Below are 13,661 nucleotides of genomic sequence, written 5' to 3'. Positions count from 1 at the left end.
CATTGCCAAAGCATCCCCTTGTAATATGGAGATGAAATCTGGTGTTTCCTGCTCATGTTCTCATGGCCAGACAGAATTCAGAGTAAGACCCAATGCCTTGGCTGCCCAGAGCTTTCAGTCCAGTCATTTTTCACAAGCACATTAAAATTTAATTTTGGTAAAAATTGCTTGTTTATTATGTTATTTCTACCTTCTGAAGAAATAATAGGTTGCTATTTTGAAGAAATGCATGGAAATCATGTACATGGACCAGTTAAGTTTTAGATATACTACAGCTTTAGATTAAAGGGAATTTATAATTATTTGTTTTGTCACAAGGAACATCATACTGTAGACTAGTGCTGCCTTTCAACATATTCTGACATCTCAGCTTGTGGAGTGAATATGAATGGGGATTTTAAATGCTCTAACAGGAAGGCAGACTGTAAAATAAACAGGGATCGGACGCACAGGTTTAATTTTAGTGAGAAAATATTCAATAATACTATTTCATGATGGAGTTTAAATTTTTTTCTGCAGATTTTTCTTTCTTTTTTTTTATTGTTCCATGAAAGAAAGCAATAGTTATATAAGGTTATAATCAACATAAAAACCTGCAGAGTATTTGAGGGCTCCAGTCAATTAGGGCCAGTGTTGCAAGGGTTCTGCAGCTGGAGAGTGTCAGGTAGCTTTGCAGAAACTGTGTGCAGGGAATCAGCTGGCAGCTAACACTATGTCTGTATTGAGCCAAAATTCTTCAAATATGGTAAGAGGAAATAGAATAGATTTGGAATGAGAGTAGGAATCTGCCTTTTTAATGTACAAGTATGTTTTGTTTTTTAAAGGTAGGGAATAAATGCTAATGTATAATCACAAATGTTGTTTTTAAACAAATCTTTCCTCAGGAGAGAGAGCGAAGGTCACCAGCATTTAATCTTCATATAACCACCTTCCCTGAAAACAATGGAAGTGCACTTCAACTGTTCTGCCATCAGGAAGGAATAAAGGTATATGCAGAGCACTGGAAACAGTTGGATGGCTAGGAACCTTTCTTGAATGACCAGTCTAATATCCAGACAAATGGTTTGACACCAGGGAAGAAAATGAAAAAAAAAATTAATATGAAAAGATATTTTTAACTGGGGAAACAGTTTCACAAGAATATGATCTGGTCATGTCAGGAGATCCTTAGTGAAACTGAAGGCTGGTCAATCAAGATCATTTACATTTAGTCTAGGGAAGAATCTTGATGTTAATGTGATTCCTTGCCAGGCTTGCTACAGTACGTGGTTCGTGATATTAAATGTCTTCATCTGAGTTCAGAAATACAACATTCAGTCCTTTTTTTACACCCAATTTAGTGAAGGCTTTTCTTTATTGAATGAATATGCTTAAGTTATTTGCCAAGGCCAAGGCCTTGAAGCTTGAGGTGCCTGACCCAGAACTCATTCAGATAGGTGGAACTCCTTTAGAACAAGAATAAGGTAAACATCAGGATCTCGCTTGATTACCTTCTGATATAAGGAAGAAAGAATTACTCTTTTGACTCCTGTTCCCCCATGAACAGGCTATTTGTGGAACTTGATTTGTGTGCTGGTTCACTTAAGATTGAATTGTCAGTAATGTTTGTGTTGATTGTGTTGTCAGTAATGTTACACAACAGGGCTGGGTAACTTTCCTACAAGTAACTAAAGCATAATCTCAGTGCCACTCACCAGTGGTTTATGGTTGAATTTTTAGTTCTGTTTACAAGTCCTCTTATTGGAGGCTTGTTGCTATTCAGTGCTTTAATGAGCACAGTATGATCTCTAGAGGAAATAAACAGAAATTGTCCCTGCATATTTTGAGGAAGTTGAGTAGTCTAAAAGAAAAGAGTTAAAATCTGCTTCTTACCTACAGAATTGGTTGGCTTCTCACCTCCCAAAGCACACCAAGTCATCAGTTAGCATATCACCTACAAATAGAGCCAGACTCACTTTTAGCTTACCTGTTGTTCTAATCTGCATATTGGCTGTAGCAGGTACAGTGTACCAAAATCCATAATTCCCTTTTTTCCATTGTCATATGTCATCTGTGCTTTAACAGGTGGATTCTTTTCAATTTGCCTTTCAGTTTACTTACCTGGAAGATGGGGCAATCACCTAAAATGGGCAGACTGAAATAGTTGACCTTTTATCTGTTTTCATGCTTTTCAAAATTATTAGCCATCAGTAGCAATGTAGATTCCAGAATGATGCAAAATCTGATTTGGTTTCTGATTCTTCCTTTATGCATCATATGGAAATAAATTATTAGAATTATTATTTCAAGCTCAATAGATGCAAGTAAATTCCATTGTTCACTAGTGTAACTCGTTGGCTAAAGAAGTTTCTGTTCAGCATTGTCAATGCTGATTGTAATCAATAGTTTTGTTTTTAACATCCATCCAAACACAAGTGTTTTAGGATATGCACCATTCCAGAGTTAGTGATGTGCACAGTTAAATAGCTCATGTAGCATTTGGGAACACCCTTGAAGTTTTTGGGAAGAGATGGAGGGGACCTCTCCGTATAGAAAAACTCGAAAACCACACATGGCCCTGTGAAATGTTGGCCTTTTCTAAGTGCTGAACATGAGTAGAAGTTGAGGGTGGCAGCATTTAACAAGGCTCTTTTGCTTTATGTATGTGTATGAAGCATTTTGGACTAACATGGACTGGTCTATTCCCATGTTCTCAAGGCTTCCTGCCTTCAAATAGCATGGCTGCATCCAGGCTGTCAGTGGAAATGATCCCTGGTCCATGTTAACTTTGGTCTGTTAAGTGCAGACCAAACTTGGGACAGCTCAGGAGAATGTGGTTACCTGTGGTTAAACAGTTCCATGACCCTTTCCAACACGTTTTTAAACTTAAATAGAATTCTGGGGCCTAGGAATGGATCCTGGCACAGTGTTGAATACAGACATCATATGAATTTTATCAGGAAAAGGTTCTTCACCTAGTGGGTGGTTGGGCACTGGAACAGCTCCCCAGGGAAGTGGTCACAGCACCAGTCTGACAGAGCTCAGGAAGTGTTTGGACAATGCTCTCAGGCACATTATGTGACTCCTGGGGATGTGTAGGGCCAGGAGTTGGACTCAATGATCCTGATGGACCCCTTCCAGGTCAGCATATTCTATGATTATGTGATTCCATGAATTTATGCCTCTCTTTTTTTTTAATCAGAGGAGTGGTTTTCTTTATTTCAGTGGCTGAGCCTTAATAAGGATGAGTTGCTTAGTTCATTATCTGAGAGCTGAGTGGCAGAGAAATGTGGCTTTCTAATCAGAAAGATGATTATGAGCTGATAAGCTGTTTGGAGGAGGATGTTCTGCCCACTGTGCACATTCCCTTCTGCCACTGTAAGGCTGATTTGAAACTCCACAGTTTTGTTTAAAAACCAAACGACCAAGCAAACTTTCTTAGCAATTATTTGTTTATACTCTCTGTCCTTGTAACTTCTGTAGCTTGATGTGGTTGATGATCCACTCCAAGCAAACAAAAAAAAAGTCTTTTAAGCCCTTTGTCTTAATGTCTTTTAAACCTGTTTATCAGTTTTGGTCTTTCCTCTACACATTAGCAGGATGATAAGTGTGAATAATACAGGAACATTCTGCCTTCATGCACAGACATCCAGGTTGCTTCATATAATTGAAAGTGACTTTTGGTTTTGTTTTAAAATACCAGTAATTACTTTTGTAATTGTGATGCAAAACTATGTTTCACTTATTTACATTTGAAGTCTCACACAAAGAAGAAAATAAAGGGTACATAAAATGTAGCATATAAAAACTGTTTCTGACCTACTTCATAAAAAAATAAGTGTCAAACATCTTTTTCAGGACGTGAATATATCTGAACTTATGAAGAAGCTAGATATTCTTGGAGATAATGGGGTAACACTTTTTTACTTTTAAATGTACCTCCAATTTCATGGTTAATTTAAAGCATTCTTTTTCCACAGCAAATACTAACATCCAAGAGAGTGCACAGGGTGATTTTTACATGCTTGTTTTTGTATGAAGAATATGAATGGTTAGGAATGGCTTTTACAACATGAAAACTTTTAGTTAAACTGATGGTAGTGAAAAGAGTATTTTTTGAAGGAAGGATTTGGTCTTGACCAAATGATATGGAAAATAGGCACTGTAATAGGCAAAGTGAAAAGATGCAAAACAGAAGGCAAAGCCAGACCAGGTTGTGAATTATCCCTCTTGAGTAGTAATAGTAGCACCTTCTGCTGTGAAGGCTGTCACTGCCAGGAGTGGATTTTCTGGGAGAAAGGCAAGGATAACTCTCTCCCATTTTTCCTCTTTATTGCTAAGTACAGTATGAAATCTTAGTCACACATTTGGGGCACAAACATCCAGGGAGCTGAGTCCAGTTTATAGCTAGATTTAACAGATTGAGGTCTTTTAAATACTAGTTTTAAGTTCTAGATTTGCATGTTATGTTGCAAGTCCTGTGGAGGTTTCTATGGCACTTCCTCTTTGCATTGTTTTCGTTAATTGGAAGTCTGAAGTGCATGAAAGTGAGATTCACTTGCTGCAAGGCTTAGTCCAGTGAACTGGCAAAAACAGGAAAAAAATGGCAAAATCCCTGACTGAAATCACTTAATTTTCTTTGAAAGATCTGTTTCATTGAATGATTTGTTGAAAAAGCGTTGATTCTTTGAAAAAGTGTTGTGGAGCTGGTATGCTGAAATAGAGTGGAACTAAGCACCCTTGGTTTAATTTTCAGTACTTTCAGTCATGGGATCCTTTTTGGTCATATCTATAATCCTAAATGTTATAACTGATTTACTTTTTGAGTATGGTTAAAACTTACTGCTCGTGTTAAAGGACGATTTTTTAATCCAATTTTAAATGCATCTTTTTGTATTTTAGAATTTGAGAAATGAAGAGCAGGTTGCAATAATCCAAGCTGGGACTGTGCTTTCCCTCTGTGAAAAGGTAGAATCCAGTAAATATTTTTCTCTGCTAAAAACTGGCCAAATCTTCTAAGATACCTCATAACTTTGCCAGGGAAGCATGGCTGTTCTGTTCAGGTCATCTAGATTGGAGCATGTATTCATCCTTACATGAATGTTTGGATTGTGATGTCTTGAGGTAAAGCCAAACTTAAGAAAGAAACCCAGTTTAAAAATAAATACATGTTTTGGAGATATTCCCTTAGCATAAAGTACTAAAAATCCACTTAACACAAGAGACTTCATTCCCAGAAGTGCTGGTGTCCTCAGTGCTCTGGAGCAGTTGTAAGGTGCCCTCTGTAAGGTGCCCGTGGTGCCTTTTGGGCTCATTTCTGTGTGTGACTGAAAAAGCTCAGAGCAGTCAGTGGTCCTTTCCTCTGTAAATTAGTGGGCATAGAGAAAAAGTAGTTTGCACAGGACAATCAGGTCACTCATTTCTGTATGGCTAGTTCTTTACTTCCAGAGAATATAATCTGTATATGAAAGGGGGGACATTTAGAACTAAGAAAGACTTGCATATTTCTCTGAAGAAGCTCTGTGCATCCTTTTCATATGTTTCCATTAAATCTTTCCTGATGTATTGTTGAAATTCAGAATCAGATATTTTAAATTAAAATTTGAGCACTTTTAATAATTGCTTTAATTGATATAATTTTGATAATCTACTTATCTAAATACCTTAAAGTAAATAATCTACATCAGGTAATTTAATAATCATTAATTTAAATGAGTAATTGCTATAAGCAAAATACAAATGGGGAAATGGGCTAAAATCCCTATGGTTTTTCACTGTGCTGTGGCATAAAAGAGAAGGAATTTTAGCACATTCTTCTCCTTTCACATCCAAAAAATGAAAGGAGAAGAACTATAAAAGGCTAAGATATAGACTCCCAAAAATACTGTTTGTGTCTCCTGTGCCCTTTGGTTTGTGAAAGGCTATAACAGGCATAGAATGTTCAGAATCAACATTTCATTTTGCATATCATTTGCATACCTTAAAAAAAAATTAGACCTCTAATTTTTGCAAATAGCCCTTCACTTGATTGAGGGTAGCTGTGAGAGATGCTCAGGATTTCCCATTTCCATTGATTTCAAAGGTTCAGAATGCTCAAATATCCGTAGTGAGGCTTTCCTTAGGAATATCTTGAGCTTGTCACCTTCAAAATGAAGAAAACAAAGATGGTGAAAATAGAATCTCTGGGGAATATGGTGTTCTGTCAATTTTTTTCTGTAGAAAGCTAACCTGCTAAGCAGATAAAACAAATTTCCATTTTTATTCATCAGTCTCTTAAATAGTGGAAGGTTCAAAATGATGAAGTAATGAATTCACATTTCATAGGTTGTAAACTTATGTTTGAAATTTTCTATAAAAATCTTGGGAAAAAAGCTAGTATATCATTAATTCCTTTGAATAAAAGTGACTTCCTAATGAAGTCACAAAACACTAAATTAAGGGATTTGATGTGCAAAGATTACCAAAAGACTTAAAGGAAATATGAGTAGTCCATTGTTAGTAATCAAGGCAGTTGAGAAAAGTGAGAATTATCAGTGGCAAATCTGCTCTCTGTAGTCATGGGTCCTTGTTGAAGACCAGTAGGGAAATCAAATTAAATAATTCAGATCTGACCATTCCCATCCATTCCAATAAACTTAAATGGAAATATTGACATAATCCTGGTGACAGTAATTAAGCAAAAACCTTGTATCCATGCATTTAGCTATTATGATGTGCTATTCTTACCTTTGAAATGCAATGGCTGTTCTTCATTCTGATTGTTTTGAATGTTACCATAATGGTAAGGGATTCATAGTAGCAACTACAAGAGCTTCCATCTGTCTGTCTGTTTTATTTTTCCCTCTACATTACCAATGTTTTACAAGTGAGCCTTTTCCCACAAAGAGTGCAGTAAACTCTTCAGAATTAAGTGCTGAGTTTTCCACCTTGTCTTTTGTTTAAATTGCCCTCTGGAAAAATGAAGGACTGGAGGCCTGAAGTGAGATGATGGTTTCACAAATCAGGCCAACAAGCGTTTGAGTAAGAAACAATCAGGTTGATTTTGCATTCTTGACCCAAGTGTATTTTGTTTCTTGAACTTTACAAAGGAAAACCCCATTTAATTTACTGTAGGAAAGCAACCTCCACTTGTTAGTCTTTAGTGTGTCTCTGCAGTCCTCCATTCTGCCTGTGCTCTCACAACCTGTTTATTCATGCGTGTCTCCAGAGTGAATAGATAGCATGGGAGAAGCATATACCTGGAAGTGCTGGCAACAAACTGGAAAAATGTTTGGTAGAACCTTTTTCAAAATCTCTGTTCATTTTCTATTTTTTCTCTTCACATTGCTGTAGTGGTTGAAACAGATAGAGGGGACAGAAGCTGCACTGACACAGAAGATGTTAGACCTGGAGAATGAGAAGGTAAGAAACAATAGCTAAAAATTCATTTAGCTAAAACTTATGTCAAGGGATTGTGCATATATTTCATCCCAGGCAGGTTTGCTGCCTTTCTCTGCTTGACAGAGATGGCTTAATGGTAAAATAGGCAAGTGTTTCTAGAACAATCTATTGCTTGTATTCTTTGGGGTGAGACAGAACTTTCAAATCTATATAGAACAAAAATAGCAAAAATATATACGGATTAGGGCACAAAGGCATAACTGGAGAGCACATTAACCAAACAGTGTGAAACTGTCTCTGTGCTTTCTTTGTATATTAATTTGTCAGGGAGCAGCATCATCTTTTTAATATTGAGGTCATGCTAGTAGAATTGGCAAGGGCATTTCTTTGCTCTCTGGTACTCAGCTTCTGGACAAGCTGTCAAGACCTTTTACTTCAGATGACCTTTCTTGCCCCATGCCTTCATGCCTAAAGACAGAATGCTGTCTCAAAAAGCAGCTCTGTCTTGAAGAACAAACTGACCTTATTTTTCCATATGTTGAACAGTTTTAGAAGGAGTGTTTTGTTTTATTGGTTTACCATGCATGCTGTGCTTCACATCTTCAAATGGCGTTCCAAACACTGATTAATCCTCACCACACCTTTTACAGGTAGATAAATAAGCAGCATTGCATTCATCCTAAAGAATGGGACAATGAGACAGGGAGGTTAAGTGATTTGCCCAGGGCCACTGAAGAAGTGTGTGTTTGAGCCATAAACAAAAATAGGAGTGCTCAGACTGTGTTCTCTGTTGAGTGTAACCTGTTATACCGATTATACTTTAACACAGATAAGATACTTTCCACATTTAGTATTTCTTTATTTTTAAGTCTTTTAAGAAAAATACAAAGGTTTGGGGAAAGGAAAGTGGCCACAAATACTAGATTCTTTTGTAAAGAAAAATGGAAAAAATAGGGGGCTTATAAGGGGGCTTGATATATTATCTTCCCCCTTATTATCTGTGATGTTTTCAAGTCTTACTGTGGATAGCCCTCGCATCTATTTGTTTAGCATAGCAATCTGAGAATCTGCATCCCTAATGATTGACTCAATGAGTTGAGAAATTATATTCTAGCATGATACTTTTAGAAGGACTGAGCACTGGTGTAGTTGTCCTTGAAACCCCTGTTAAGGGTTTGAGTTCCTATTCTTGTTTCTTTCCCTCTTGCTTGCTGTGGATAGCCTTTACTATCCCTTTTGAGAAGTAACATGATCAGGGCAGCTGCATGGCTATTCTGGGGTCTGGTGGTAGCTCTGACCCATTTTATTGTCTCAGACAAGTGAATGTGGTGTCAGACACTTGTAGGAAAGTCAGGACCAGGCCTGTCCTTTGCTGTGCACTCCCAGTGCATGGTGGTGTTTCATCTTGTACAACAGCCTTGCAGTTGCTGTAAGTCATCCATGTTAGAAAATGAGCCACCTGGGTGGTCATGGTTGGCATTCAGTTGCATAAATGTGGTGTCTAATACTGTATCACATCCTCCAGAGTTCTGAACTCAGAGTTCTGGAGATGTCCACTAAGGGCAGAAAAATATGTCCTACAAGACTTGTTGGAGGCCTTTCCCTTCAGGGCCAGTAGCATAAGTAGAAGATTCTAAAATGGCTATTATGGTAATAGATGCCCATCTGTTCCCAACCAAATTTCAGCCCCAAGATCAAGGCCTGACTTATACTTTGGGTTTGCCTTGAATATTAATTAATAGGTAATTAAAAGAATTCCCAGTTTACAAAATAAATTAATAGTAAATATTATACTTCTTATACAGACAACAAATAGCACCTTATTCCTCTAAATCCTCTAATACTGGTCATATATTGCTACTGTTACCAGTTCTATACTGGCAACGGACAGAAAAGTTCTCAGAAGTCCACATATATGTCTGATAGCAAAATTTGGCTAAGTGACTTGGAGGCAATCCCATATCCAATAAAACTAATCAGAGCAACATTATTTAAATTTTTAATACTGTTAATAAAAGCTGCAATTAGTGATCTTAAGAATCATATGTATTTAATTTGGCATTTATTCTATATGCACCAGAAATGCAAAAGCTTGTTGATGAGAAAAAAAGAATGATAGAAAATATTAAATTCAGTCAAAGGGCTTTTCTGATTTTTGTTCTACTACTAATTCTTTTGAGTGTGAAAACCTGCTTTGAAAGAAAAGCTAATAAAATTAAGTAACTCTCTGATGTTGTAGTTACTATCATCAAACCTGGTCTAGGTGAAGGTGTCCCTGCCCATGGCAGGGGAGTTGGATCAAGATGATAGTTAAGGTCCCTTCCAACCCAAACCATTCTATGATTTGAAACACTAAAGGCAACCATTTGAATGTCCACAACTTGCTTGAAACATCATGTTTTGGATACTGAGTTCCACTGAAACCCCAGTCTGTGGGGTTTATAAAGTTGAGGAGTTTGATTTTTAAGAAAAAAAGTAAATGATCCCTTAAATCTTAGATATCTTGAAAACTTCTTCAGCTCTTCAGCTAGTCACTCAACCTCTCTGGGCATCACTTCACCTGTTTCAATTTGGCTTCCTGCCTGTACAGGCTGAGGACCGAGTTGTTACTTCAGCTTCAGTAACACGTCACGGGACGGTGCTGCAGAATCCAGCTGTGGCCCTGCATGTTTGGGTTTCCTCCCTAGAACAGATTAGACAACAATTAGGGCATGCCCATGATTTCCTTAAGGGTAATATTTCCATGGGATATTTTCATAAAGTGCCCTCTCTTGTGCTTGTCTTTTCCCTCCCTTGGCCCTGTGTAAGTTATAGCTATTGGACATGCATGTACATCCCCACTCACCTTTTGCTGCACTTCTGTCAGGTCCAGGCAGGTTTGTACACTGGTGTAGAGGTCAGTGCTTTCTAGGTATAACTTGTTAATATGATAGACATTTTTGAAGTGCTAATATAGTGAAGTTGATATTCCAAATATCCTTAGGATGAACGTGGTCATTTGCTATGGGTTTTTTTGCTTTCAAGTGGAAAGCTTGCATAAAAATGATGGCATTTATGATTCTTCATAAATTAGGATAAAGAACAAACACTCCCTTGTTTTTATTATTGCTCAGGACCTGTTCAGTAAACAGAAGGGTTATTTAGAGGAAGAACTCGACTACAGGAAGCAAGCTCTGGACCAGGCATACATGGTAGGAAAAGAACAGTCATTAAATTTTTCTATTTGAACAGATCTTATAAAATGCAGGATTTGTTTTGTTTTGTTTTTTTTTCTTTTAATTATAAATAGGACTCTTTTTTACTTTATCTATTTTTTTCTGCCAGACTAGAAATCAACTATTTCTTAAACAAAAGTTTAGGAAATGGATTATAGTACTTACAAGTGTAACATTTTGCATTGCATTTTTTATTCCATGATATGCAAACATCTTGTTGGTAAATCTTGAAGCTGGTTTATGTATGAAAAAGACCATGACTGCTAAAATACACCAGAAATTACTTTAGAACTTTTTCAGTATTTCTTTTCCTGAAGCATTTGTAAGTATTACTGCTGCTAACCTATCCTAAATCAGGAATGCCTGTTCTTCCTATGCGATTCCTTCCTGTGCGATCCTATCCAACCTTACCCTTCCTTGTTTTCAAAAGGGAAACTTGCCTTTTCTCAGGCTAAACAACAATCAAGAATTATCCAGGAACTGGTAAAACTACACACACAACTTTGCTCTAGTGAGACTTTGGGAAATCAGAATATAATGGCCTGAAGCACTATTTATACACTGTAAGTGTTTCTTATGTGGAAAATGTTTTCAGAGAAGAAGCAAGGTCTAGTGCTCAGAGCAGATAACAGAGATAAAAGCAAGCAGGCACTATTTCTAGCACTGTGACCTTGGGCAAGCCATTTAACCTCTCTGTGCAGCTGTTTATGCATCACTAATATAGATGGAATTACCTACCTCACAAAGGTGTTATGAGGGCCAAAGGGATGTGGTCAGATGCTCTTGATCCGAATACTGATAGTCTGGATGCTGGTTTTTTATAGGACGATACTAACCCCAGTAATAAAGGAAACACTGCCATGATTCCTTCCTTTCCTCTTGGGAATACAGTTCTCCACGTGAATGTGAAGTTCTTCTGTGTCCTCTGCTTTGCAAAGTACTGCAGTTTGGTCAGTGCATGAGAGTCATGTTAGGAATCTGTCAGACAGCAAGAGATGGATGAGAGATTAGTGTATACAAGTGTTCCTTCCTTCATTGCTTAAGGCAGCTTGGAGCTAAGCCAGTGACATAGACTGTGAGCCATGGATATCAGGTCACTAGGGCCACAGAGAGGGAGAGCGAGATTTCTGTTCACAGAAAAGAAAAGACCTGGGGTCTTTTTATTTTATATGATGGTTTAACAACTCAGCTGCAGTTGAAGGAAATCTGTTCGTTTAAGTTAAATTTGTAATGTTCAGCATCAGGATTTGGAGTTTTATCAGGTACTGAATGCAGACCTATCTTCTGAATCTTTCTTAAACGGAAGAATCAATGATTTGCTAGAACAGGACCCATCTCCCAGGTGTCAATCCGTGCCATGAGGCTGCGTGCACTCTGTGTGGAATGCTCCTCACTGCTCACGCTTGCTTGCTTTCTGTCTACCTGTCTGTGTCCATCCTGCCCTCCTGCCTTAGCCTTCGCTTGCTAGCCTTCTCCTCTAGCTCTTGGTGGGTCGTTTGCTTGCTGGATTCAAACGTCAGCCTGTCTGTGTGTGATTTGGGTTGCATTAGAAAATCCAGGAGCTGGAAGCCACGCTGTATAATGCCCTGCAGCAGGATCCAGGCAGGCGGGCGAGCGAGTCGCTGACGGAAGCGCAGCGGGAGGATTTGCGGGCGGCGGTGGAGAAGGTGCGGCGGCAGATCCTGAGGCAGAGCCGCGAGTTTGACAGCCAGATCCTGCACGAGCGGATGGAGCTGCTGCAGCAGGCCCAGCAGGTAATCCCGGTTCTCTCTCCTCCCCCTTGATGTTGGTGTTACCTCTGTGGTTGCTGCCACTGCCCATACGACAGCATCGCTTCTTCACCCTCACCTCGTGGATTCTGTTCAGTCTGGTCTCTGTACAGCTCCCATGCCAAGGAGCCGTGTGGTGTCAGGACCTGGTTGTGCTGGGCATGGTGCACACACAGAACAAGTCACTGTCTCACCACAAGGTGCTGTTGCACAACCTTTCATGTCTGAGCAACCACACAGTCTTCCACAGGACTCCAATGGGAGCTTGTTGCAAGTTTAAGGCCTAAAGTGGAAAAAGTCGGAATGGAAGGTTGTTAGAGTGTAACACTATGAAAGGGATAAAGGCAGAAACAGTAGTTACAAGAATCCAAGGGTTTCCCCCCCTTCCCTTTTTATTTATTTTTGCTATTTATGAACTCTTTTAAATGAAATTAAAAAGAGGAAGTCTCAGAAAGTATTTTAAGAGGCCATTTACAAGCTTTCACTCCTGTAAATTCATTCAGAAAAGCCTTGTCTGTCCAAACTGCTTCCTTTAGCACAATTATTGACGACTTGAATTTGGCAAGGTCCTGGCCTATAGAGTGTGGTAATTATGTAGTATTGGTAGCATTGCTAGTGTTTTTGTGCAAATATTCAGTGAAAGAAGAGAGCTGCATGTCTCAGGGTGTTAATTATTTACTTCAGCAGAAATAATTGTTTCCAAGGATTTTGGTTCTCCTTTATAGTAGACTCTGGAAGTTGTAGGCAGACGTCCTAGATCTTGAGGACTGCTTGGATACTCTCTGTGCAAGTCTGAAATCACATATTGTAAACGCCAAAATGTGCTATGCAGATGTGTCCAGAACAATGTTGCTATTTCAGGTGCTGATTCAGATGCTGGGGCAAGAACTGCTTTTAGTTTAGTCCTAGCCTCTCTCTGTTCATGTTGGCTTTGTAGATGAGTATAGATGAAACTGATGTGATGTGACCCAGCACTGTTGTGTTCATCTCCTGTCATCCTGCAGTGGTGGGAAGTGCTTATGGTGGCAGTACCAGACCTGAGCTCTGAGTTCCAAGAAGTTTCCTTTCTCTACTCTTTGACTCTGTTCCATTGGTTTGGAATGTGTAACATTGAGAGCAGATGAACTTGTTTAATGGGTTGTCACCTATTTTTAGTCATCAGCAATGGTGCACAGAAAGCTGGTGAAGGTAGGTACCAGCTGACACTGTTAGTGGCAGCAAATATTAAATTTGGTACATAAGGATGGAGCCAGAAGATATTAGTTTAATGTTATTAGTGTAGCTGAAAATTAGTGAGAATGGAGTTTTTTTGTTAGTC

General features: G+C 38.6%; 1 protein-coding gene across 2 annotated transcripts in view; it reads left to right on the top strand.

The window, feature by feature from the left end:
• The window catches only part of JAKMIP1 (janus kinase and microtubule interacting protein 1), a 143,240-nt gene that overhangs the window by 108,714 nt on the left and 20,865 nt on the right, over positions 1-13,661 (top strand). For both annotated transcript variants that reach the window (XM_053940829.1, XM_053940830.1), the window contains 6 exons: positions 885-986; positions 3,838-3,891; positions 4,882-4,947; positions 7,312-7,380; positions 10,473-10,550; positions 12,125-12,328. In XM_053940829.1, coding sequence (XP_053796804.1) covers positions 885-986; positions 3,838-3,891; positions 4,882-4,947; positions 7,312-7,380; positions 10,473-10,550; positions 12,125-12,328 — 573 coding nt within the window. The remainder of the gene's footprint in view (positions 1-884; positions 987-3,837; positions 3,892-4,881; positions 4,948-7,311; positions 7,381-10,472; positions 10,551-12,124; positions 12,329-13,661) is intronic.

The sequence above is a fragment of the Vidua chalybeata genome, chromosome 4, assembly GCF_026979565.1.
Source record: "Vidua chalybeata isolate OUT-0048 chromosome 4, bVidCha1 merged haplotype, whole genome shotgun sequence".
Classification (NCBI taxonomy): Eukaryota; Metazoa; Chordata; class Aves; order Passeriformes; family Viduidae; genus Vidua; species Vidua chalybeata.
Note: the sequence above shows the minus strand (reverse complement) of the source record. Positions and strands in the feature narration are given on the sequence as shown.